The following is a 23,715-nucleotide window of genomic DNA, read 5'->3' on the forward strand; positions in this document are numbered from 1 at the left end:
AACGGAATAGATTATTCTTCAAATTTTATTCACCGGGAAATACCCCTTGATTCTATTTTTTCTTTAACTTTATTTATGTGATAACTACTTTTCTTTAATTACAATAACTGGTTCAATTCTAAAAATAAAAAAGATTATGCTACTAAAACACTGCTTTTCATTTCAATATTTTCTAAGATAATGAAAATATTAATGGTTTATCTGCTGTTTATTATTAACCAGGTAGATACCTATTTTCTTAGTAAGATTTTTTTAATATATAAGAACCAAAGTGGTATAGACATTTTCTTAGACCGAGTTGTCCAGTTTACAGAGAAGCGCCCAAATATTTTTTAAAGTAATTTTAGTCTAAACAGTTTGGGGATTTTCGTTTTGTCCCGATCCGTTCTAATGTCGCTACTGCGCAAAATATGATTTGGCAACAAAGCAAAAATGACAGAATCGCAAGTTCGTGCTCCAAGATTTTAGTCTCATAAATAGTGGGTGTAAGAAAAAATCGCACACATTTTTAGCCCTAGAGACCCCATAATGTGCATCACATCGTAAAAGCATCACCACGAAATGTTCCTTTTAGTGACAATGTGCAATTCTTGATCGTGTCCAAAAGTAGGTTGAGTAGTTAGAAAATAATGGATTTAGCAGACTCCGGGGGTGGTCTCGGCCCTGAGACCATCTACGGCACCCACGAAGACTCCCATGTGGTAATGTCCGAAAAGGTTCAGTCTTTGGCTGGTAGCATTTACCAGGAATTTGAACGAATGATCGCACGATACGACGAAGATGTTGTCAAGACTCTAATGCCCCTGCTTGTGAACGTACTCGAATGTTTGGATGCGGCGTATCAACAAAATCAGGTAATTTAACAAAATTTTGAATGAAAAATTCTGATTCTTTAAGTGCAGGAACACGATGTCGAGTTGGAGCTCCTTCGGGAGGACAACGAGCAGCTTGTGACCCAATACGAGCGCGAAAAGGGGGCCCGTAAAGCCGCAGAACAGAAATTACTAGAGTTCGAAGATGCTGCTGAGGGGGAACGCAAGGAATTAGCGGCGAGACTCGAAGCTCTTGAAAGTATTGTCAGAATGCTGGAATTGAAACACAAGAACTCAATGGAGCACGCGGGGCGTTTGGAGGAGCGCGAGGGGGAACTCAAGAAAGAATATGCCAAACTGCACGAACGCTACACTGAACTTTTCAAGACCCATATGGACTACATGGAGCGGACAAAATTGCTCCTTTCGGGCCAACAACTCGCCAATGATAGGGCTGAAGCAGGCCGGTTGAACTCGAATCGGATCAACATAGGGCGCAGTTCCGGCCCCATTTCCTTCGGGTTTACCTCCTTGGAGAACGCCGAAGTCGTGGATAGCGTCCCTTCATCTCCCATCAGTAGTACTCATTCCTCGCCGAGTTTGCACAGCGAGTTGGATAATTTGGATAAGAAGTTGGTGGAAAGGGGGCAAGAGACCGATTCATTGAATTTGGAGAATAAGAGTGTGATAACGTCGCCGATGAGTCCCCCGGGACAACAAACGACAAATAATAATACAGGGAGATTGAAAAAAGAACAGAGGAGTGGGAATACGTTGTATCAGGAGTTGAGTTTTCAGGTTGGTATGAATTGAAAGAGCACTTTCTTTTGTCTTGGGTCATTGCACAGCGGGTCAAAGAGCGTGGCGATTATCGGGCGTTGAGATGTCGCTAGAAGAATGGAATTTTGTTTGCTTTGATGATTTATCTCACCTTGAAAAAAAATTATATGACCTGTAAATACGATCTGCACTCACTTTTAGAGTATTTTTATACAAATATTTATGTTAAATATTGATAGTTATAACGTGTTTGGAAAAATGTGAAAAAAACAAAAGATAAATTGAGGTTTTTTCTTCAATTATCGGGTGTTGGAATTATAAAAAAAACTGATTTATTAAAATGTTACGAAAAATATGTTGTAATATCTTTTTTATTAATTTTTATAGGATGTTGATGGCGATGATGACGGGGACATTACAGGAGGTTGGGTACATCCAGGAGAATACGCTTCGTCAGGTAAGCATTCTATACAGAGTGATTCAAAAAATTGCATGAAAGTTTTTACTGTACTTTTGTCTCAGCTCATATTCTTTTTTTGGGCGTTTTTTGTGAAGGATGAATACCTTTAACAAAAATATATATGTCGTAGTCATTGGGCCTAATACGTCATTCCGCGGAAAGCCTAGTCTTTGGCCGTACTGCCGGCAGACGCTGTAATCAAATGAATATTTCTTTGTTTGACTGAAATTTTTCGTCATTTCAGGGATTGCCCACTTAATTTTACTCAAACAAAGTAACCGGTTAAACCAGTACATGTTACAGCGTTTGACGGAAGTGTATTTAGTCATTTGCTGAAAAGGGTTGAAATGTTTGATTGACATTGAGAAATGTAAATTTTTGGTAGAAGAAAAGCCAAAAAACTAAAATATTTTTATTGTAGCAAAATATTTGTTTCGTTTATTTGGAATAATGTAAACATATACAGGGTGTTTCACACAACTTTACGAGGCTTGCGCCTAATGTACGCACCCAAATATACAAAAGTCACAAAACACTAGATACAAAAAATACACATTTAATTATTTATTCTTTAGAATACCATGACACTAGTTGTCAAACTAATCACTGTTTCATTAAATGTCATAAACTGCAGTTTTTCAGAAACAATTATCATTTGTTCTATCAAGAGACGGCATGAATATGATTCTAGTTTATCTATCTTAATCACCAACTAACTAAAAATGTTGTAATTTTTGAAAGGGTGAACAAACTAGAGAAGACTATGCAATTTTTTTATCGAGTTGGTATCGGAATATGTATTATTGATTGCATCTTACAGGCGCAGGCCTCGTAAAATTATGTGAAACACCCTGTATATTATAAATATACATTATTATTATTATAAAATCATACAAAAAACGGTAAGTAGGTACATGACTAAACAACAGATAAAAATATATTTTTTTGCCTTCAGGTAAATTAAAAAAAATATATATTCTTTAGAAATATCTTTTGCAGCCTAAAATATGTACAACTGAAATAAAGGTGTATTTTGAGGTTAGAAGTCTTTTACCTCCTTCATTACTTCATAATTCCACGGTTTTTTGGCATCTTTGTTTTTCAAATAATATTCATTTAATTTGTCATAAAAGAAACTCTTATGATTATCCATTTTCAATAAGAAAAGTCCAACAATTACTAAATGTTACGGCCTGAAATACTACACAATAAAATTTAAAATTTCAAGCTTTCAGCAAATGACTAAATACACTTCCGTCAAACGCTGTAACATGTATTGGTTTAACCGGTTACTTTGTTTGACTAAACTTAAGTAGGCAATCCCCGAAATGACGTAAAATTTCAGTCAAACAAAGGAATATTCATTTGATTACAGCGTCTGCCGGCAGTGGCCAAAGACTAGGCTTTCCGCGGAATGACGCATTACGCCCAYTGACTACGACATATATATATATAGATTTGGTTGAAATGTTGCACCTTGCATATGTTAAAGAAAGAAAGAAAATTTGATAAAGCAAAACATATTTTACCACTCTTCAAATTTTTACGTTTTTATTATAATTAAGTATAAAAATGCTAAAAGATTTTATGTCAAAGCATGTTTTTTGAAAATTTTCCAAAAAAATTTGACAACGCCGCAACCGAAGTCTAAAAACAAAACAAGGTTTTAAACTTGGTTTTAAAATACTGGGAAAAATAATAAGAACATGCAACAAACATGTAAGTTGTCATTTGAAAAAAAAATGTTTACGGATTCGGAATAATGAAACTCCCTATATGTATATGCATTTCAAAATAATTTTAGATCCAATAGATTATTTCCATAATAATTTTTTTCCCACATTAGACGGCTATGGAACTTAAGTAGCCAATAGGATTCGAGCGACACTTATAGTCCTTAGACGGGCCTGAGTTTGTTTTTAAGAAGTACCATATTGTGTTTCATTTTTCATCATTATTTTTTGTATTTTTTTTAGAAACATTAGTATGCTGTACAAATAAATAAGATAAGTAAAATAAAAAGCTTTTAAGTTTGAAAAGTTTGATAGTAAATTATGCATACCCTGTGGTAATTCGGATCAACCAAGCTTGGTCAACAAGACTGTTAAACTTTATTTAATCAGTGCCTAGTATTTATTTTATAAAGAAAGCACTTTCTGTATTTTTTATTAAATTTTAAAAGAAAAGGTGTAAAACCATTTTTTTTGGTTTTCATTTGTCTTTACAGAAATGCCTGAACCAATTTGAAGAAAAAAATTGGGATATGTAAATAAATAAAAATAATAATCCTTTTCTCGCCTGGGCATTTTTGAGTTATTTTTTTCGTACAGTGCTTAGTTTACAAACGATTGGTTCCATACTTTTTATTCACCTGGTATATGTCGTAGTCATTGGGCGTAATGCGTCATGCCGCGGAAAGCCTAGTCTTTGGCCGTACTGCCGGCAGACGCTGTAATCAAATGAATATTTTTTTGTTTGACTGAAATTTTACGTCATTTCAGGGATTGCCCACTTAATTTTACTCAAACAAAGTAACCGGTTAAACCAATACATGTTACAGCGTTTGACGGAAGTGTATTTAGTCATTTGCTGAAAGGTCTTGAAATGTTTGATACTTTCTGTAGAAATGTAAATTTTTGGTAGAAGAAAAGAAAAGCCAAAAAACTAAAATATTTTTATTGTAGCAAAATATTTGTTTCGTTTACTTGGAATAATGTAAACATATAATATTATAAAATCACACAAAAAACGTTAAGTACATGACCTAAACAACAGATAAAAATATATTTTTTGCCTTCAGGTAAATTAAACAAAAATAAAAATATATTCTTTAGAAATCTTTTGCAGCCTAAAATATGTACAACTGAAATAAAGGTGTATTTTGAGGTTAGAAGTCTTTTACCTCCTTCATTACTTCATAATTTCACGGTTTTTTGGCATCTTTGTTTTTCAAATAATATTCATTTAATTTGTCATAAAACAAACTCTTATGATTATCCATTTTCCAACAATTACTAAATGTTACTACACAAAAATTTCAAGCTTTCAGCAAATGACTAAATACACTTTCGTCAAACGCTGTAACATGTAATGGTTTAACCTGTTACTTTGTTTGACGAGAATTATTTAGGCAATCCCTGAAATGACGTAAAATTTTAGTCAAATAAAGGAATGTTCATTTGATTACAGCGTCTGCCGGCAGTACGGCCAAAGACTAGGCTTTCCGCGGAATGACGCATTACGCCCAATGACTACGACATATACAACATTTATACCAAAATAGGCAAAACAGATTCTTTGTATATTTTATAGTTTTAATGACAGGAGTTAAAAAAAAGAGTTTTCGAGTTTTCGGACAAGTTTTCTTTAATTTTCTGCAGTTTTTTTTGGCAAAATCAGGCATTCTGAGCGACTTGGAATATCTAAAGACAATAGCTTTTGGCTCATTGACGCCAAAATCATTACAAATTGTCAAATTTGTAAATATTTCTTTTGGGCGAAAACATTATCAATTAAATATTTTTGTCTGACAATTACATACAGGGTGCACCAGAACTCGCGCCCCAGAGAAAAAAATTAAGTAAGATAAGATACCAGGAACATGAAAAAATTCTCTGTCAAATTTTTTTGACATTTATACAATTTAGGATACAACTTCTTTGTTTCCTCTTGTAATAGACTGTACCTAAAAAACTTGGAAAATTAATTTTCCAACAGAAATGAATAGAGTCAAAGTGCAAACTTTGTATACACCCTGTATACATATTATTATAAAAATGAAACTGAAATATTTCTTGTAATGAAAGTTTCGTGGCCGAAAAAGGCCAAATCTTTTGGTTTGTATTTATTATGTAAAATTTTTTTGGAAATCGAATGAAGTCAAAGCCTTGTTGAGTCTAATTCGAAGAATAAAATGTTGTATTCAACTCGTCTTCATGTAAATCGGTTCATTTATTCCACCTCGTGGATGATAAACCACTTGTTAACACTCGTTTAAAAATCCACTCGTGAATAAAGCGTCCGATTTACACTCAAACTCGTCAAAATAACTATTGTTTTTTTTAATGGAAAAAAACAAGTCAAAATTTTGGTGAAAAAATAGGTAGCAGTATATCTCTAGAGCTACAACTTTTGTTTATTTTTTGTTTTTGTTCCTTGAAATTTTGTTAAAAAGTTATGGTTATGTTTGTAAGTCAAAATTTTGACTTTTATGAATCTTGTGTGCCTGGTTGTTCTTTGAAAGCGTTATAATCGAATACCGGAGGATATACATCACTACCTAATGTCTAAAGAATTCAGTGCTAAAAATATTGATAGAAACAAGTAAGATATATAAATATTGATAGCAAGTAAGTAAGTACAATTTTATGAGCAAAAATGCTTACTACAAAAATTTTAATAAAAAAGAGGTATTTTGTAAAAGATACAAAGAGGCATTATGAAGATTGGCAATAAATTTTGTGTAATTTATCAAAATGAGCTCAAAGTTGATGAAAATTATAATAATAAGCAGACCGCTATTACAAATTGCGTGTAAGTTTTAACGGTGGTCTTCTGCTTGCAGATTTTACACAGACAGATAGTTTTGATTAATAATCTGTTTTTTGCTAGAGTAAAATCTTCCAATAAGAATCAGTATCTTTATTTTTATTTAAATTTTGTAAATTTTGAGTCATCTGTATTGTTGATGGGTTCATTTCACAAGACAACATATTGCAGATAAATCAATCTTGAGTAATCACCGAAAAACTAAAAAATAAAAATAGTCTTTGATAGTTGGGACAAAAGAACAGACTTTAAATCGCATTTTCAGTATTTTTCAACAATCTCGATAGTTGTCATAATCTGACACTTACGTGAAATCAGTTTTGCATGTTTTTTGTAATTTTTGCATTGCTTTGTGATGTTTAACCACAATACTAACAATTTTTTGTTTCATTAACTTTCCTATGGCCAGTCAACGATAATTTTTATGGTAAGCTTATTTTCATTTAACTTTAACTATTTCATCAAATATTTTTTTATTACTTTGCTTATAAACTAAAATAAATTAATTTTCTTAACAGGAATGGGCAAAGAAGTCGAAAATTTGATAATGGAAAACAACGAGTTGCTAGCGACCAAGTAAGTATTTCAATTTTTCCAAAAACAAGCTTGTCAATAGTTACGTATTAGAAACGCCCTAAACGTAGTCAAAGACGATCTCATCGTAAAAGTCGACGAATTGACTGGCGAAATCGAAATGCTCCGTGAGGAAATCCTCTCGTTAAATCTCTCCCGAACGAAACTCCGCGAAAGGATCAGCGATCTCGAAGAAGAGCTGCGAAAGGTCAAAGAAGCGAACGAGGCGAAACAGGAGGGAGCTGATGACGAATCCGATGTACCAATGGCTCAAAGGAAGCGTTTCACGAGGGTGGAGATGGCTAGAGTCCTCATGGAGCGCAACCAATACAAAGTGAGTCGTATACAGGGTGTTCCGTCTAAACCCCACATTAAAATTATTGGGAGTTCGAATAATCAAGATGGAGGCACTTCCGGTTATACCGAAAGTCGGTCTCAACTTTTTTATTTTAAATGGAAAGCTATATTTTTTACTGCGTTTTTTGATTAATCGGGTTATTTTAAGGGAGTTTTCATCAGCTTTCCCTATACCCAAATTTAGCCTTTTTTTAAATATTTGGAGTTTTTCAAAAATTTTTGAATCTGTACCTCCCTATTTAAAAATCGGTAACTCTATTTTTTTTAATTTTGAATTCGTTTTTTTTTGGCGTTTGAAAGAGAAAGTTTAGATCTTTCTTCCGATGTTTTAAAATTTTGAAAAAAAAATTAACAAACCATAAAATTTTAAGGTTACTTTTGTAATAATTCAAATACCCATAACTCAAATTTTCCAAATGAAATACCCCAATTTTTATTTTACTAAATGGAAGAGAATTTAATTCTGCATCGATCTGTATTAACATTCCCTATACCTAAATTTAACAATTTTCAAGTTATGGTGACTTTTTGTTAAGACTGCCGAAAATCTATTACTAGCCACATCCGTTGCGTACAGTTTGCTATGGAAATCAAAAATGTCAAAATTGTTTCTCAATAAATGTCGCCAGTGATTATTTATTTGACAAATAGTGCCAAAATATAGAGAGTCAAAGTTACTAAAACTTAGATTTAATTAATTTATTTTGTATTTATAGAGAGTGTAACAAAATTATGATGTCGTTCATTAAACAAAAATAAATTTTTCTCACTTGTTAGTTTTAAATAATGGTCGCTTGGTAGAATTTATCAATAATAATTAAGTTTGCATAACTTTGATTCTTCATATTTTGGCACTATTTGTCAAATAGTAATTTACTGTTGACGTTTGTTTAGAGAAAATTTTGACATTTTTGATTTCCATAGCAAACTATGTGAAAACGGGTGTGGCTAGTAATAAATTTTCTATAGTTTTAAAAAAAAGTCCATAACTTGAATATTATTAAATTTAGGTATAGGAATTGTTAATACAGATCAATGCACAATTAAATTCTCTTCTATTTAGTAATATAAAAATTGGGATATTCCATTTGAAAAAATTTAGTTATGAGTATTTGAATTGTTACAAAAGTAACCTTAAAATTTTGATATGTTTTTTTTTTCAAAATTTTAAAACACCAGAAAAAGTATCTAAGCTTTCTCTTTCAAACGCCAAAAAAAAAACGAATTCAAAATCTTAAAAAATGGCAGAGTTACCGATTTTTAAAGTGGAAGGTGCAGATCCAAACATTTTTGAAAAACTCCAAATATTTCAAAAACGGCTAAATTTAAGCATAGGGAAAGCTGATGCAAACTCCCTTAAAATAACACGATTAATCCAAAAACTCAGTAAAAAATATACCTTTCCATTTAAAATAAGAAAGTTGAGACCGACTTTCGGTATAACCGAAAGTGCCGCCATCTTGAAAATATTTTCATTTAAAAAACTTAATGGTTTATGGCTATGTACCAATTTTCAAATAAATACGATTATTCTAACTCCCAATATTTCTAATGTGGGGTTTAGAACATCCTGTATAACGAGTATACTCGTTTTGATTTCGATTTTTTTCTAATGTGATATGTAGGAGCGTTTCATGGAATTGCAAGAAGCCGTCCGTTGGACCGAAATGATCCGAGCGTCGCGCAATGACACCGCTTTTGACAAGAAGAGCAAACAGAGTATTTGGAGATTTTTCAGTAACTTGTTCAGCGGCTCGGACCGGCCGCAGAGGCCTTTAGTGGGGCCGCATCTGCGATACCAGACTGCAACCAATCAAATTGCGCCAGGTGTAAGAGCGCTGCCTCGACCCGGACATGATTTCGTCGAAACCGAATTGGGTACGGAAGTGTGATTATTTTTTACAAACTATTTGTACCTGCTGTCAGTCTGTGATATGTTAGAATTAGATTTGAGTTTCTTTTTTCTCGAGTATTTCGTATCCGGATTAAAAGTCGAAATTATGTTTGTGTTTCCTTGGGTTGGTAATCCTGGCTTTTGGTGCGTTGGAGTGCATGAGTTTTTAACCCTTGTAATGAAACACGGAATGTTCAATAATTTTTTATCCATTTATTAAATAATCCAAAGTTACGGTAACTAATCTAGTCTTACTCAAATATGTTACCACAATTGTTACGTTTGTTACAAATACATTTTAATTATTTCCTTTTCGTGTTTTATTTTTATTTTCTCTCTTTATTTATGTAAATATAGCCTGTCGTAGTGCAAGTGTACATAATGTGACAGTAGATACAAATAGTAAGTACCTCTGAAGGTTCAAAATTCTAGTTTAATTAAAAAAAAATTACAGGTTCGGAAAAATTGGCGTTGAGGAGGGCTGTGGAGCGTAGAGAGCAGTACCGTCAAGTGAGAGCGCATGTGAGAAAGGAGGATGGGAGATTGCAAGCGTACGGTTGGAGTTTGCCCGGAAAAGTGGGTCCGGGAACGAAAGGAACACAGAGTAGTTCTGGAGTTCCGGTCCCGGTTCCGGTGTATTGCCGGCCGTTGGCCGAAACCACTCCGGGGATGAAAATATGGTGCGCGGCGGGGGTTAATCTTATGGGGGGTTATACCAAAGACGGGGGGCTTATGGTAAGTTTGTACAATTAGGAAAAATCGTGAAACCGTGGTTTCTTTTAAATTTTGACATTTAAAAAGAAAGGCTTTATACATACAGGGTGAACAAAAAGTATGGAACTAACAGGTTTTTTTCCATATTTACTTTTCGTAAAAAACTTATCTAGTGCTCTTATTATATAAATTTAATTTTTTTCGACAAAAATTTTAAATATTATACAGATTGTTACAAGAAGATGGAGACAAAGAGTAACCTGATATTCCCCAAGTCAAAATAAAACGATCTAACCCAACTTACCTTTATACCAAGTTGCACCGTTTGAAAGATAGAGGGCGTCAAAGTTAAAAAATTATTTTCGTTTTTCTTTAATAACCTTTTAATGGATTAATAAGAGATTTTTATGCAAACTGGTAGCGACAATTTGATATCAAAACCACATGTTTTAGTGTTATTTCTTTCATTTTATTTTTATTGTAAAGTATTTAATATTAACAACATGACACATTTTAAGCCATATTTTTGTTATACGTAATCCGAGTAGGGTCATTTTTTTTATTCGAAAGGTAGATTATTTTTAAATCTTATAACATTTTGTATCGGCCTTGGTTTTAATGTAAAAAAAATATTTATGTCGATATGTGTTAAAATGTTTGCCATTTATTATTATTATTTTTAAAATTATATTTAAAAATGTTTAGGTTTTAGTGTCTTTACGTGTGTTTGTGTTAGTTAATAATAATGTAATGAATTATTAATTTTAACAAAAAAATCATAAATTCATTGGCGTCCTCTAACTTTTTTTTAAACGGTGCAACTTAGTGTAGTGGTAAGTTGAGTTAAATCGCTTTATTTTGGGAAATCTCAGGTCACTCTTTGTGCCCATCTTTGCATTACACCCTGTACATTTCTTAAATTGTCATCAAAAAAAAATATGTTACAAAAAATAATAATAAATTTGTCTAAAACGATCACGTTTTTATAGTATCATTCCACATTTATTTTTTTAATTATTAATAAATTATGTACAAAAAAATTCAGCTTGTTCGGACAACAGGAACTGTCTCAAATTTGACTCGGAAAATTTCGTGCAGACAGACAAAAATGAATTATTTTCACACTGAAGTTTGTTCACCGAGAAACTAAAAAAACACAATAGATTTTGACAAAAGAAAATAGAAAATTGCAAATTTACATCTGTAAATGCGTTATTTAGCATTTTTTTCCACAGTGACACCTATTGCAATTTAAAAAAAAAATTGCCAAAATAAGGTAAAAATTTTCAAAATTTTATCTAAAATGTATTGTTTATGAATTTAGAAAAAAAATTTGTTTGAGAAAATCATAAAATACGAAAAAAATCTTCACAATACTGTAATCTAAGTTCTGATATGCTTTATTTCCGTTTATTTTGATAGATTTAGAACGTTTTTCTCTGAAGAGATTTCGTTAAAACAACAAAGTGGCAAATTGCAAAATTAAAATGGGTTGTTTTCGCATGTTTTTAAAAACCTTTATTTTTGAGCATTTAGGAGTGTTTTTCTGAGAAATTCATAAAAAAAAACGAAATATTTAACTAAAACTAAGCAGAAAGTTACAGAATTGATTTTGAAATGCATTATTTTGGCTTATTTATAGCGTATTAAATTTGAAAAAGCACAAACTAAAAAGTGTTTATATTTCAATTGTATAGCTTCTAAAATAAAAAAGAATTCGCTAAACAGCTTAATTAAAAGCTGAAATAAAATTTTTTGTGATCATATCACTAACATTGGTCAGCATCATTTTCGATGTTTGAAATATTTTTACCTTTTTTTGTATAATATTTTGTGGGCTGAATTAAAAATGAAAACTATTTTTGCGTATCACGTCGAGTTTTTTGATAATGTCAAAAATAAAAGCCAATTACGTTACATTTTAATATATTTTATATATATTTTTTTGCATTCATTTCAAATAAGAGATGGAGAAAAGATACTAAAGAGGTTGAAACATAAACATATGTCTACTACAGTTGGATGTTAAAAAGAGACTCCGCTAACGATGAAAAAAGAACATCTACAAATGATGATAATATGCAAGATTTTTGATTTTTATTTTTTCTTAATAGAATTATTACTTTTATTTTGTACTCAATGTTAAAGAGTGCTTTTATCGACTAATTTCAGCAGATAAAGTAGGCTTTTATCGTCTAGTTACGATCTACTGTTTATAATTTTATCAACTACTTTCAGTAGATAAAGTAGTCTTTTATCGTCTAGTGAAATAAAGTAATTTTTATCTACTGTTTATATTTAAGAAATTCTGGTAGGTGAGTACAAAATAAAACGAAATTAATATACACGACGATAAAGATAGTTTATTTACTCGTGAAAAAAGTTCACTCGTGACTTCGTCACTAGTAAACTTAACCTTTTCACTCGTAGATAAACAATTTCTTTATCGTCTTAAATAACTATTTGTAAGGGTTTATAATGTTGAAATAATAAAAAAAAGATAATTTGTTAGAAAAATTATATTTCTTGAATTGTTAAAAATGTAATGTGAGTCAAAATTCTGTCCAGTGTAATTAATTGTAGATTTGTCGTAATTGTTTGAATTGTTGAAAATGTGTTTTTCCAGGTTGGAGGTAGCGTTTTCTACTCTGAAGAGCCTCGTTTGGAGCAGCCCCACACCGAGTTGGAGAGTTTGGATCAGGAGTTGGCTGCGAGTCGCGAGGGGGCGCTCCTCGAGACAAAACTATCGTCTCTCGTCTGGATTTGTACATATACGCACGCCGCTAGTATAGTAACCGTTATAGATGCGAATAATCCGGCGGAAATTCTGAATAGTTTTGGGGTATGTGCAAATCATGTCTTATGCATTGCGAGTGTACCTGGTGCTAGTCCGAACGATTATAAAAAAACGTATACCAAAATTAACGTTAGTGAGAATGTAAAAGACAGTGATAATGTAGAAAGTAAAGAAGCAGAAGGCCAGATTGTCGAAAATGCCAAAACGAATGATAAGAATCACGAGGAGGTGGAAGAGGCGGCTTTGGTAAGTGATTTAGAAGAGAAAAATTCGTATTGAAATGTGATTGGTTTAATTTGCAGATTGGGAAAGTTACCTTTGTTGAAAACGACACGTCGGTGGTTAATAAAAAAGACAAGTATACGAAAGCAAAGTGTGAATCGGGGGAAGAGAAGAATGAAGATAATTGTGAAGAGGAAAAAGTCGAAAATCATCCCGATGAAAATCAAACTGAGAATGCTGAAACAGATGAGAGTAAAACTAGTAATCAGGAAATAATGTCAAGTGTTTTGGCAACGATGTGGTTAGGGGCGGAAAATGGGATGGTTTATGTTCATTCGTCGGTGGCGAATTGGAATCAGTGCCTGCATTCAGTCAAACTTAAAGATGCAGTGATAAGCATTGTGTAAGTTTTAACGTTGGTACCACTAGCAAAGTGTGAAAGTCATAAAAGAAAGGTTTGCTAAGTATGTTTTAATTTGTTGTAAAAAATAGTCGTCATTTGAGCAAAGGGCTGAAAAAAATACAATTTTTATAATAAACTGCAAAATATTTAAAACTTGCATCAACTTCAAATTTATTTCTGCTAAATTATTGTTAAAAAAAATTACTTTTTCTAACTATATTCACATCCTTAGCTCATTTCATAGAATTTCATGGAAATAAGCTGCTACCAATCTTTTCATCAAAATTTTGGCTTCATAATTTATATTTTAAAAAACAATACTTTTTTAATACAAATGTGCAAAGGAAAGGAAAGTCGTGTGATGTTTTAGGCACAATTTGTTTTTAATGAAGTTAACACAATTTTGATATAAAGTAAATGCGACGCTTATCACATAAAAGACTGAAGTGATCACGTTAATAATTTCCTCTTTATTTCGGCCACAAAAAACATACTTGAGGCATGTAGTCTGGGTGTTAGTTTAATTTTTAAAACCTTGAAAAGACAAACTTTGTATAGAAAAAAAAAATCTTGACAAACACGCTCAGGTTGTCATTATACAGATTGAGTAAATTTTGACTTTATATAAAAACCTAATAATTACAAAAAAAAATGTTTTTTTCTATGCGCATGTGAATTTTTCAGATTTTTCAACTATTCCTTATAATAAATATTAATTCGGTGAAAAAAATTGTTATTTGTATCACAAGCATTTGCAAAATAGTTTCTGGCCGTGTGATACAGACTGTTTTTTCGTCAGCCCAATTAAATTGCCCTCAAAAGATAAAAAAAATCAAATTTTGCGCTAGAGACGTTACATGTATTTAGTTTGGCAACACAATGTCCAAATTAAACTCCAAATTTAAATATTATTCTATTGAATAATAGAATTTGATGTATTCATCAAATATTTACTGTGAAATCAAGCCGTTTGTCATTTAACAAATGTCAACCACAGATGTTAACAGATAATCAATATTGCCCACATTTATAAATAGTAAATTTTTTGATGGCCTAGGTCGTCAATGGGGCTGTTTCTGGACGATTTTGGCTAATGCAAAATCAACGTTTCTGGTCGGAGGATCCAAAAATAATTTGTTCTATTTCTAATGTCATTCTAAAATGTTCAGGGTGTTAAAAAAAGATTGTAAAATATTTAAGTAGGTAATAGTGTGGACCAAAATAAACAACAAAAAAGTCGTAATAAACATGGAACTGCAAAGTAGTGGTTTCGGAGATATCGAATGTGAAATTTTTACTAGAAGCTTCTCTTTTTTGTTTGAACAGATTGCAAATAAATGTTAATCTCTCATCTGTTACTTTGCATATTAAGACTTTTTGATTTGTTTTGGTCCATACTATTACCTCCTTAAATATTTTGTAATCTTTTTTTAACACCCTGTATTATTCTAAAAAGTTCTTTTGTGAAAAAGAAGATGTGAAAAAAATGTGAATAGTCACAAAAAATAATTAAGAGACATTTTGTGCAGTATTTCCATGTTGAACATTTCTTAATCCTTAAACTGGTTTATCGCATCCCCACTTTTAGTGAATAATGACCCGTTTTCATGAATTTAAGAAGTGTCAGTCAATAATTCATAAAAATAATGAATGTTGAAAAGAAATCTTTTTGCAAGAATTACTTATTAGTGTTTAAGCTAAAAAAAACTCTCAATTTGTTTTTATTTATTTGTAGATTTGTATTTCCTGTAAAAATATTAAGAAATGTTGGAAGAAATTTTTATTTTCGAATAAAGCACAAATCATGTGCTCACGAGGACATTACGAGTAATTCGAATATTTACTGTAATTATTGTAAATTGTAAATAATTCGTTGATTGAAAATACTGTAGCTGTATAGTTATGTTGGTGAAACCGAGTCTGTGAGAGTACGTGTTACCAAAACACGAATTCACACCTTTTATGAATTAAAAAAAATTTCGCCACCATGGTAACGTAACCAATTTTATTTTTTAGTCCGGAAAAACTGTTTTTCTATTTTAGAATAAAAATGACGTCATTTGAGTGCTTTAATAAGTCGTTGGCGTTAATTTAATTTTAGTGACGTACTTTCTTCACAATTCATTTTCAAATGTAAAAATAAGAATTATTTTTATTTTTCACAGCCACCTAAAATTATTCCACATAACTCTCGCCAATCGTCGTAAAATTCTCTAGAAAAAAATTGTTATTTGTTATTGATTTAGTGGAAATAAATTCATTGATTGTAATATTCAAAATATTTTTTTTATGTAAGATCAATATGTAATTGGAACTTTTACTAAATCAAAATTAAAAATAATTTAGCAAATCTGAAAAAAAAATCACATGCGCAGAGAAAAATACAGTTTTTTACTGCGGTAACGGTAACGCTGATTTTTGTGTGACTAGTTTGTGATATAAAGTTAAAATATACTCTCCCTGTAATTGTGATAAAAAAATGTTCTTCTCTTCACAAGTTATACAAAAATTAGGTCAAAATTCTTCGAAGATCGGTAATTTTGAAAACTTTGTTTTAGACATATAAATGGTCGTGTCGTGTGTGCATTGGCCTGTGGCACTTTGGCAATTTTCGCTCGGAACGACGACGGGGAATGGGACCTTTCCCGTTACCATCTGGTACAAGTGGGTTTGCCTCATCAGTCCGTTCGATGTTTAGCTGTTGTCGGAGATAAGGTCTGGTGCGGATATAGGAATAAAATACATGTGCTCGAACCGCAAGAAATGGGAATAATTCATACGTTGGAAGCGCATCCGAGACGCGAAAGTCCCGTAATTGAAATCTGGATTTGTGACTAAATAATTGCTGATTTTTTTTTAATTTGTAGGTGCGACAAATTGCGTGGTTGGGTGAAGGTGTTTGGGTTTCGATTCGTTTAGACTCGACTTTAAGACTGTATCATGCTCACACCTACCAGCATTTGCAGGATGTGGATATTGAGCCGTATGTCAGCAAGATGTTGGGTGAGTATGGGAAGAGTACAATTGCGAACACGGAATTTTGGACATCAAATTTATGTCAATGTAAGCCAAGCTATTGCCATTTGAAAGTTTTAGTTGAAATTTATTTTTGGCGTCGATTTTCCGAAACAATAATGCCAGCAGTGCGTGTTTAGTTCAATAAATAATTTTGGTTTATTTTAATTTTTTTCTCTAGCTATCAGGATAAAAATTTCAAAAACCGAAAGTGAGGTTGGTTGCACATAAGGCCTGTTTTACACTTTGATCTTAATTGAATGACAAATCGTCCAAAATTCCGTATCCATATTTTAAATCTTGCTAATTTTAAATCTTGTTTAATATTGGAAATCTTGGTAAAATCTTATGAAAAATTTTAAGGTCTGTAAATTACAATTAAAAATTTGATGTTTTTTTATTGAAAATTAATTCAGTAAGTGTTTGTGTTTTTCTAACTGTCTGGAACCCCCAGATGTACAAAAACATTTGTACCGATTTGGAAGTTTCGATTTGTGCGATTTTAGTGAATTTCAGGAGTAAATAAATTTCATACAGGGTTATTCACGAGAGGGTTATTTCTGAAACTTTTTTTGCCGCAACCAACAATACCAATATCGCTAACTGCTAAATTAAACACAGGGTGTTTCACGTAATTTTACGAGGCTTGCACCTGTAAGATGCAATCAATAATACATATTCCGATACGAACTCGATTACAAATTTTGAAAAATTGGATAATCTTCTCTAGTTTGTTAACCCTTTCAAAAATTACAATGTTTTTAGCACGGCTTCCTTGATTAATGAAGGAAGTTTCCCTTCACCCGGCTGGTCGCATTAAAAAAAAAAGTGGTTCTAACAGCGTACTCTAATGTATCGCCATCTGTTAATTTCTTCCGAAAACTTTTCTTGTTACCATAGTTACCAAAATCACGCGCCAAACGTCGTAATTATTTGAAATTTAAGTTAGAAATTGGATTTCTCTGTGGATATTTGTTAAGAAAAGTTGAGGAGACTGTAAAATGTACTGCTTGTCTAGTACCCTTAACCAATTATTTTGAGTCAAAAACAAGTCCCCTCTTGGAATTAATTTATAATCAAGACAGAGGAAAGCTCAAATATTCATCTGAAAATTTTACTGCGTTAATTCATTGTCATAGGAGTGATTTTGGAAATAATACCCAGTGTGCCTACGCAAGATGTAGACTACATTTTGAAAACAATAATTGTTTCATATTTAAATGAAAATCCCATATTCTCCTGCGAGGAACATCGCAGTGTCTGCGGCATTATCGTTGGCAAATTTTTGCAATCTCTACACACAAAGTACTAGGAAAAAAAGTTATATTTATTCAAAAAAACTAAAAATTTTGACAGTAAATTACATTTTCAAATTTGTACAAAATGCGTTTACTTCTTTATCTTATAACCCCCCTACGGGCCTAAAAGACCTTGAACGTATTGGTTGTGCACTGTATTCTAACAAGCTGTTGCACTCTTGCAGGTTTAGTCACTTATAATTGTCAGGGATTTAATACGGCACAATACACATTACTCTAGTTTACCAAATAGCCACATATCAGGAAATTGTTTACTTTTCGAAAAAATCATTAGTGTGAGATTGTGACGTGCGTATTTAATTCCTAATGGCATTATACACAAGCGAAATGTGGCCAAATTACGTTTTTATAAATGTACTAACGCCTTTTTGCTTTCCACTGACAGGAGTGTGACAGCACATAACCTTATTAACTGTCAAAATCTTGTACCTTAATGTGGCTCCCTCTCGAAACCAAAAAAAAGGCACGGAACTAATGAATGCGACTAGCCGGGTGAAGGGAAACTTCCTTCATTAATCAAGGAAGCCGTGGTTTTTAGTTAGTTAGTGATTAAGATAAATGAACTAGCTTCATACTCATGCCGTCTCTTGATAAAACAAATGATAATTGTTTCTGAAAAACTGCAGTTTATGACTATTAATGAGACAGTGATTAGTTTGACAACTACTGTCATGGGTTTCCAAAAGTTAAATAATTAAATGTGTATTTTTTGTATCCAGTGTTTTGTGACTTTTGTGTATTTGGGTGCGTACATTAGGCGCAAGCCTCGTAAAGTTATGTGAAACACCCTGTATGTTATTTCTTATAAATTAGAAAACAAAGTAAGTTGGATAGATTTGCCAGAAATGTCAAATTGACAGATAACCTATATTTTTACAAAATTCTACAAATAAATAAAAAAGTTAAATTAATGTAAAAGGTGTTTGAAGTGTCAACCATCGGCTTCTAAACATAAGACTAGTCGGTTGGTAAACGGTAACAAAACATGTCGCAGTTTGAAAGAGACGAATTTTTGCCTTAATGTCAAAGAGACAAGACTAATAACAGATATCGTGGATTCAGTTATAATTATTTTCAAAATTTGAAATCAAGAAATTGTTGCAATATGTATAATGGGTTGCGGCAACAAAAAAACAGAATAACCTTCTCATGAATAACCCTGTATTAATAACTTCGGAAATATCAACTGTAACCCCTAATTTTTCAATTCCCTGTTTTATGAAAATAAATATGGTTGCTTTGTGATGCATAGTTACCAAGAAAGTCAGTGAAATAGGCGAAAATACTAATATGCAAAATTTATATCCGATATTTTTCGATTTTTTTGACGCCAATCGATGTAACGGTATTTCTTGTTCTTATCTTCTTCTTCTTACCTTGACAAACAAAATTCAGATCTTGATTGTAAAGTTAAGATATAACCAAATTTGAGATAAGAAAAGAATCTCCAGAAACCAGAAACGGTGTTAGTTCTTTAGCAGGAAGATATACAGGGCGTTTCACGTAATTTTACGAGGCCTGCGCCTGTAAGATGCAATCAATAATACATATTCCGATACGAACTCGATTACAAATTTTGAAAAATTGGATAGTCTTCTCTAGTTTGTTCACCCTTTAAAAAATTACAACGTTTTTAGTTAGTTAGTGATTAAGATAGATAAACTACAATCATATTCATGCCGTCTCTTGATAGAACAAATGATAGTTGTTTTTGAAAAACTGCAGTTTATGACTATTAATGAAGCAGTGATTAATTTGACAACTACTGTCATGGGTTTCCAAAAATTAAATAATTAGATGTGTATTTTTTGAATCCAGTGTTCTGTGACTTTTGTATATTTGGGTGCGTACATTAGGCGCAAGCCTCGTAAAGTTATGTGAAACACCCTGTATCAATCCCGTGATAAATTTACTAATTTAACTAATTGTTAGAAAGGTAATGAATGTTCTTAACAACCTTGAGAATAACTGATTTTCACAAGTATTAAAAAAAACAAAGCTATGGTCTTTAAAATATTGAAAATTAACCTCTATGAATGAATAAGATAAAAATTTAAAAAAAATGTTCGTGAAGTCTAATATTAAGTAATTTTTTTTTCACTGAAGTACTGGACTTTGATATTAAGTTTTTTCTTCAACATCTCGATGAAGAATTAAGATCATTTTTGAAAATCATCAACGGATTTGATAACAATTTTAAAATTAATTTTAACAAAGATTTTAGGATGTTAGGAGAAAAATAAAAATTTTGTCATTAAAATAATTCTTAAATTTAAAAAAAAAGTACATGAATTTTGGAAATATGATTTTATAGTTTCGATGTATAAATAAGAGTAGTTTTAGAAAATTTGAAGAAAAAAATTACATTCATTTCTCGTGAAAAAAGATGAACGATCTTTAGGTAAAGATTTCGTGATTTGATTTCATAATAATCTTAAAAAAATAGACTTTTCAAAGGTGGCACACTAAGGTCTAGAGAAATGATGTTTTAAGACAAAAGACAATCAAAGTTTTAGAGTTCTTAAGATTATTTTATGCGAAAAATTAAATTACGATTAAAATAAAAAACTCGTATTTAGGAAAATTAATAATGTCAAATGATGCACAAACAATCCAAAAAACGATCGTAAGATAAAGAGTCCACGTTTTTATGTATTTTGTTAATTACAGATAAACTATAGTTAGGGCAACATTTTATGATTTTTCCTATATTTATAATTTTTATAAAAATAAAGATTTTTCATTGGAGCTCAATTTAGAATTTGGGAAACAATATTAGGATTTTGAGAAAAAATAAAAATTATCAATACAAGCTTTCAGATAACCGAACTTATGTGAGAATAGTATATTATTTTAGAAGTGAGAAAGTTGGTCATTTTTTACGAATTCAATTCTAAATTTTTTCTAATCTTAAAAAATGACTACTATTTTTGTTTTTTTTTTTCCTTTTTTATTATCGAGCAATCAAGATAATTTGTAATCGAGTCATCTTTGGATCCGAAAACGTATGTCTGTAAAATGTCAAGTGAAATGACAAGTCGAAACGTAAAATAGCATGATCAAAAAGTTGATGATTATAATAACTACATTTAAAATTTACTTTCAAAAGGTAAATGCCCAATGTAAATGCACCTTTACCGTCATTATGATTGATGAGACAGTGGTAGCGCAGAGCGCCACCTGTCGGTGTGTGGAGAATCCAGACCTCTAAKCACSGGGGGCMGGGAATTTGCAAAGCAAATCTCCCAAAAACGCCCACCGGGAGAGGTAAACCGACATCAGCCAAAACAGCTACTCCTCGGGCAAATACCCCGCCAGGCGCTGAATTACATGACCAATGCCGGCTCCCCCACATCAACTGGACAATTATGCCCAAATCTTGATGTGAAAAAGAGGCACAACATCATACATCGAGCAAACTGCAGACCGGTTTCGCCCTTTTGGGGCTCATCAGTGCAGTGTAGCTCGATGTGTGATGTGGCCTCGGGAGTCTTAAAGCGACTACGCATTGGTCATGTAATTCAGCGCCTGGCGGGGTATTTGCCCGAGGAGTAGCTGTTTTGGCTGATGTCGGTTTACCTCTCCCGGTGGGCGTTTTTGGGAGATTTGCTTTGCAAATTCCCAGCCCCCGGTGTTTAGAGGTCTGGATTCTCCACACACCGACAGGTGGCGCTCTGCGCTACCACTGTCTCATCTTCACCGGCGTAGTCGCTTTAAGACTCCCGAGGCCACATCACACATCGAGCTACACTGCACTGATGAGCCCCAAAAGGGCGAAACCGGTCTGCAGTTTGCTCGATGTATGATGTTGTGCCTCTTTTTCACATTATGATTGATGTTTTAAAAAACTGTCAAATTAATTTTGACATACATCAGTTTTTGCTAAATGCCAGCTGTATCAGTTTTTAATAAATTTCAAGCAATAGCTCTTATTCAAAGCGGGATGTCTCGGTAACTTTGGGGATTCTAAAAACTTTGACTTTGTCAGTGTCAAAAAGACAAATATGCCATACATTAAAAGCTTAAACATAACCATGAGTACCTAAGGTGGTATAGTTTAGAAATTTTGACAACTGAATGACACATCTGCCCAGTTTTCCGTGTCCCCCACTGTATTATTATACGACTAATTCCAGCTCATTTTGCCCTTTTACCTTACGACTTGTCATTTTATTTGACGTTTCACGTGAAGTTAAAAAACAGACATACGTTCTCGGATGCAACGATGGCTCGATTACAAATTATCTTGATCGCTCGATATTATTTAATTTTCTCCACAGTTAAAAACTGAATAAACTTCTCAACTAAAAATGGTTGAAAAAAGTACAAAACCTTAACATGATTAGAAAAACTCTTTAGTTTTAGTCTTTCTTGAAAAAAGGAATTACTGAAAAATGGATTTACAGGCAGAGTAAAAAATTGTCTTTATAAATAAAAACACATCCTTTTTAAAACTTATAAATGATTTCTAGAACATTAGGGAAGGATTTAAGAAAAAGTATACAAGAACCCAAAAGTCAACATCAAGATTTTGTATAAATTTGAATAAACTCATGGTTTATCATTAGAATAATGAAACCATGACCTTTCAGCGTTTCCGCATTGTTGCCACATGCATGCATTTTTCCTAATTAGCCTAGTCAAATTTGACAAATCGGTGGAAAAAATCCTAGAGAGTTGGAATTTTTTTTAAACGCTTTCTTTACACTTGGGTAGACATATACAGGGTGCGCCAGAACTCGCGCCCCAGAGAAAAATACCATATAATGTAAGATACCAGGAACATGGAAAAAATGTTAAAAAAAATTTATCTATAAAAATTTCGAAGTTATGAGGGTTTAAGGTTTGTACTTTGACTCTATAATATATTCACTAAACTCCCGACATGTCAAAATGACATTAAGTTAGTTAAACAAAAAGTCACTATGGCTATGTTGGTGACAACTTCACTCAAAGTTTAACAACCTGGTCGCTATCACTTGATTTGAAATGATTTAATTATTATCATTGGTGCATGTGCCGTGTACCATGGAAACTTGACATCAAGTACAGTCAGATTAAATAATAGTCATCTGTGTCGTTTGGGATACACTCAAAAATTTTGGTTTGACATTGTAAACGTCACGGGAGTTTTGTGAATACATAATATTTATTTCTGTTGGAAAATAATTTTCCAAATTTTTTTGCTATAGGCTATTAAAAGAGGAGACAAGGAAGCTGTATACTAAATTGTAACTCCATTAAATGTTATTTGTGGCTTTTATTGGCAAAATTTACGTACCTTTACTAAATAATTGTAAAAAAAACATATACAAGATCATCAGTATTATTAAATAGACATAAAAAAATGTCAAATGTCAAAAAATAAATGTCAAAATTTTTTGACAGATAGAATTTTTTAAACATTTTTTTCATGTTCCTGGTATCTTACCTTACTTGAAAATTTTCTCTGGGGCGCGAGTTCTGGCGCACCTGTATACATATACAGGGTGAATATAAAGTATGGAATCAAGCGGTTTTATTTATAATCATTTGCCTCCAGAAAATAATAATTAATATAAATTAAAGTAATATAAAAAATCTGATCGTATTTTCAGAACAAAATTTTGTTTGTTTTTGAGTTATGCGATTTTTTTTTGTCAAAATTGCAATTTATGTGAAAAATTTTTTTTTGAAAAAATTAAATATAAAGCAGATAGTTGTAATCCTTAGAGTATAGCTTTTATGAGAAAAATGATTTTATAGTGGGTTGCCATTTAAAAAAATATTTTTTTTTGTAGAACTCAAAAACAAAAGGAAATTTCGAAAATTTTTATTCTTG

The 23,715-nt window shown here is 32.0% G+C and overlaps 1 protein-coding gene and 1 long non-coding RNA gene across 5 annotated transcripts in view; one reads left to right on the forward strand and one right to left on the reverse strand.

Moving 5' to 3' along the window:
* The first annotated feature begins 402 nt into the window (after positions 1 to 402).
* Positions 403 to 23,715, forward strand: part of LOC123015228 (JNK-interacting protein 3) — a 26,911-nt gene continuing 3,598 nt past the window's right edge. For 2 of the 3 annotated variants that reach the window (XM_044414846.1, XM_044414843.1), the window contains exons 1-12: positions 403 to 854; positions 903 to 1,610; positions 1,980 to 2,049; positions 7,010 to 7,027; positions 7,119 to 7,176; positions 7,228 to 7,507; positions 9,156 to 9,408; positions 9,879 to 10,159; positions 12,765 to 13,181; positions 13,238 to 13,560; positions 16,119 to 16,371; positions 16,428 to 16,563. In XM_044414846.1, coding sequence (XP_044270781.1) covers positions 630 to 854; positions 903 to 1,610; positions 1,980 to 2,049; positions 7,010 to 7,027; positions 7,119 to 7,176; positions 7,228 to 7,507; positions 9,156 to 9,408; positions 9,879 to 10,159; positions 12,765 to 13,181; positions 13,238 to 13,560; positions 16,119 to 16,371; positions 16,428 to 16,563 — 3,022 coding nt within the window. In that variant the 5' untranslated portion in view covers positions 403 to 629. The remainder of the gene's footprint in view (positions 855 to 902; positions 1,611 to 1,979; positions 2,050 to 7,009; positions 7,028 to 7,118; positions 7,177 to 7,227; positions 7,508 to 9,155; positions 9,409 to 9,878; positions 10,160 to 12,764; positions 13,182 to 13,237; positions 13,561 to 16,118; positions 16,372 to 16,427; positions 16,564 to 23,715) is intronic. The other variant, XM_044414845.1, reaches the window with a different exon arrangement.
* On the reverse strand, positions 17,406 to 18,418 carry LOC123015232. Of its 2 annotated transcripts, none has more exons than XR_006413371.1 (3): positions 17,969 to 18,418; positions 17,736 to 17,915; positions 17,406 to 17,680 (listed from the first exon to the last, which is right to left on the reverse strand). It is a non-coding gene; the product is annotated as an uncharacterized LOC123015232 (long non-coding RNA). The 2 variants fall into 2 exon arrangements; XR_006413372.1 differs by having other exon boundaries at positions 17,736 to 17,883; positions 17,940 to 18,418.

Source organism: Tribolium madens, unplaced genomic scaffold (genome assembly GCF_015345945.1).
Source record: "Tribolium madens isolate multiple individuals breed KSU strain unplaced genomic scaffold, Tmad_KSU_1.1 Scaffold_97;HRSCAF=244;Tcas5.2_LG3a, whole genome shotgun sequence".
In the NCBI taxonomy this organism is placed as follows: domain Eukaryota; kingdom Metazoa; phylum Arthropoda; class Insecta; order Coleoptera; family Tenebrionidae; genus Tribolium; species Tribolium madens.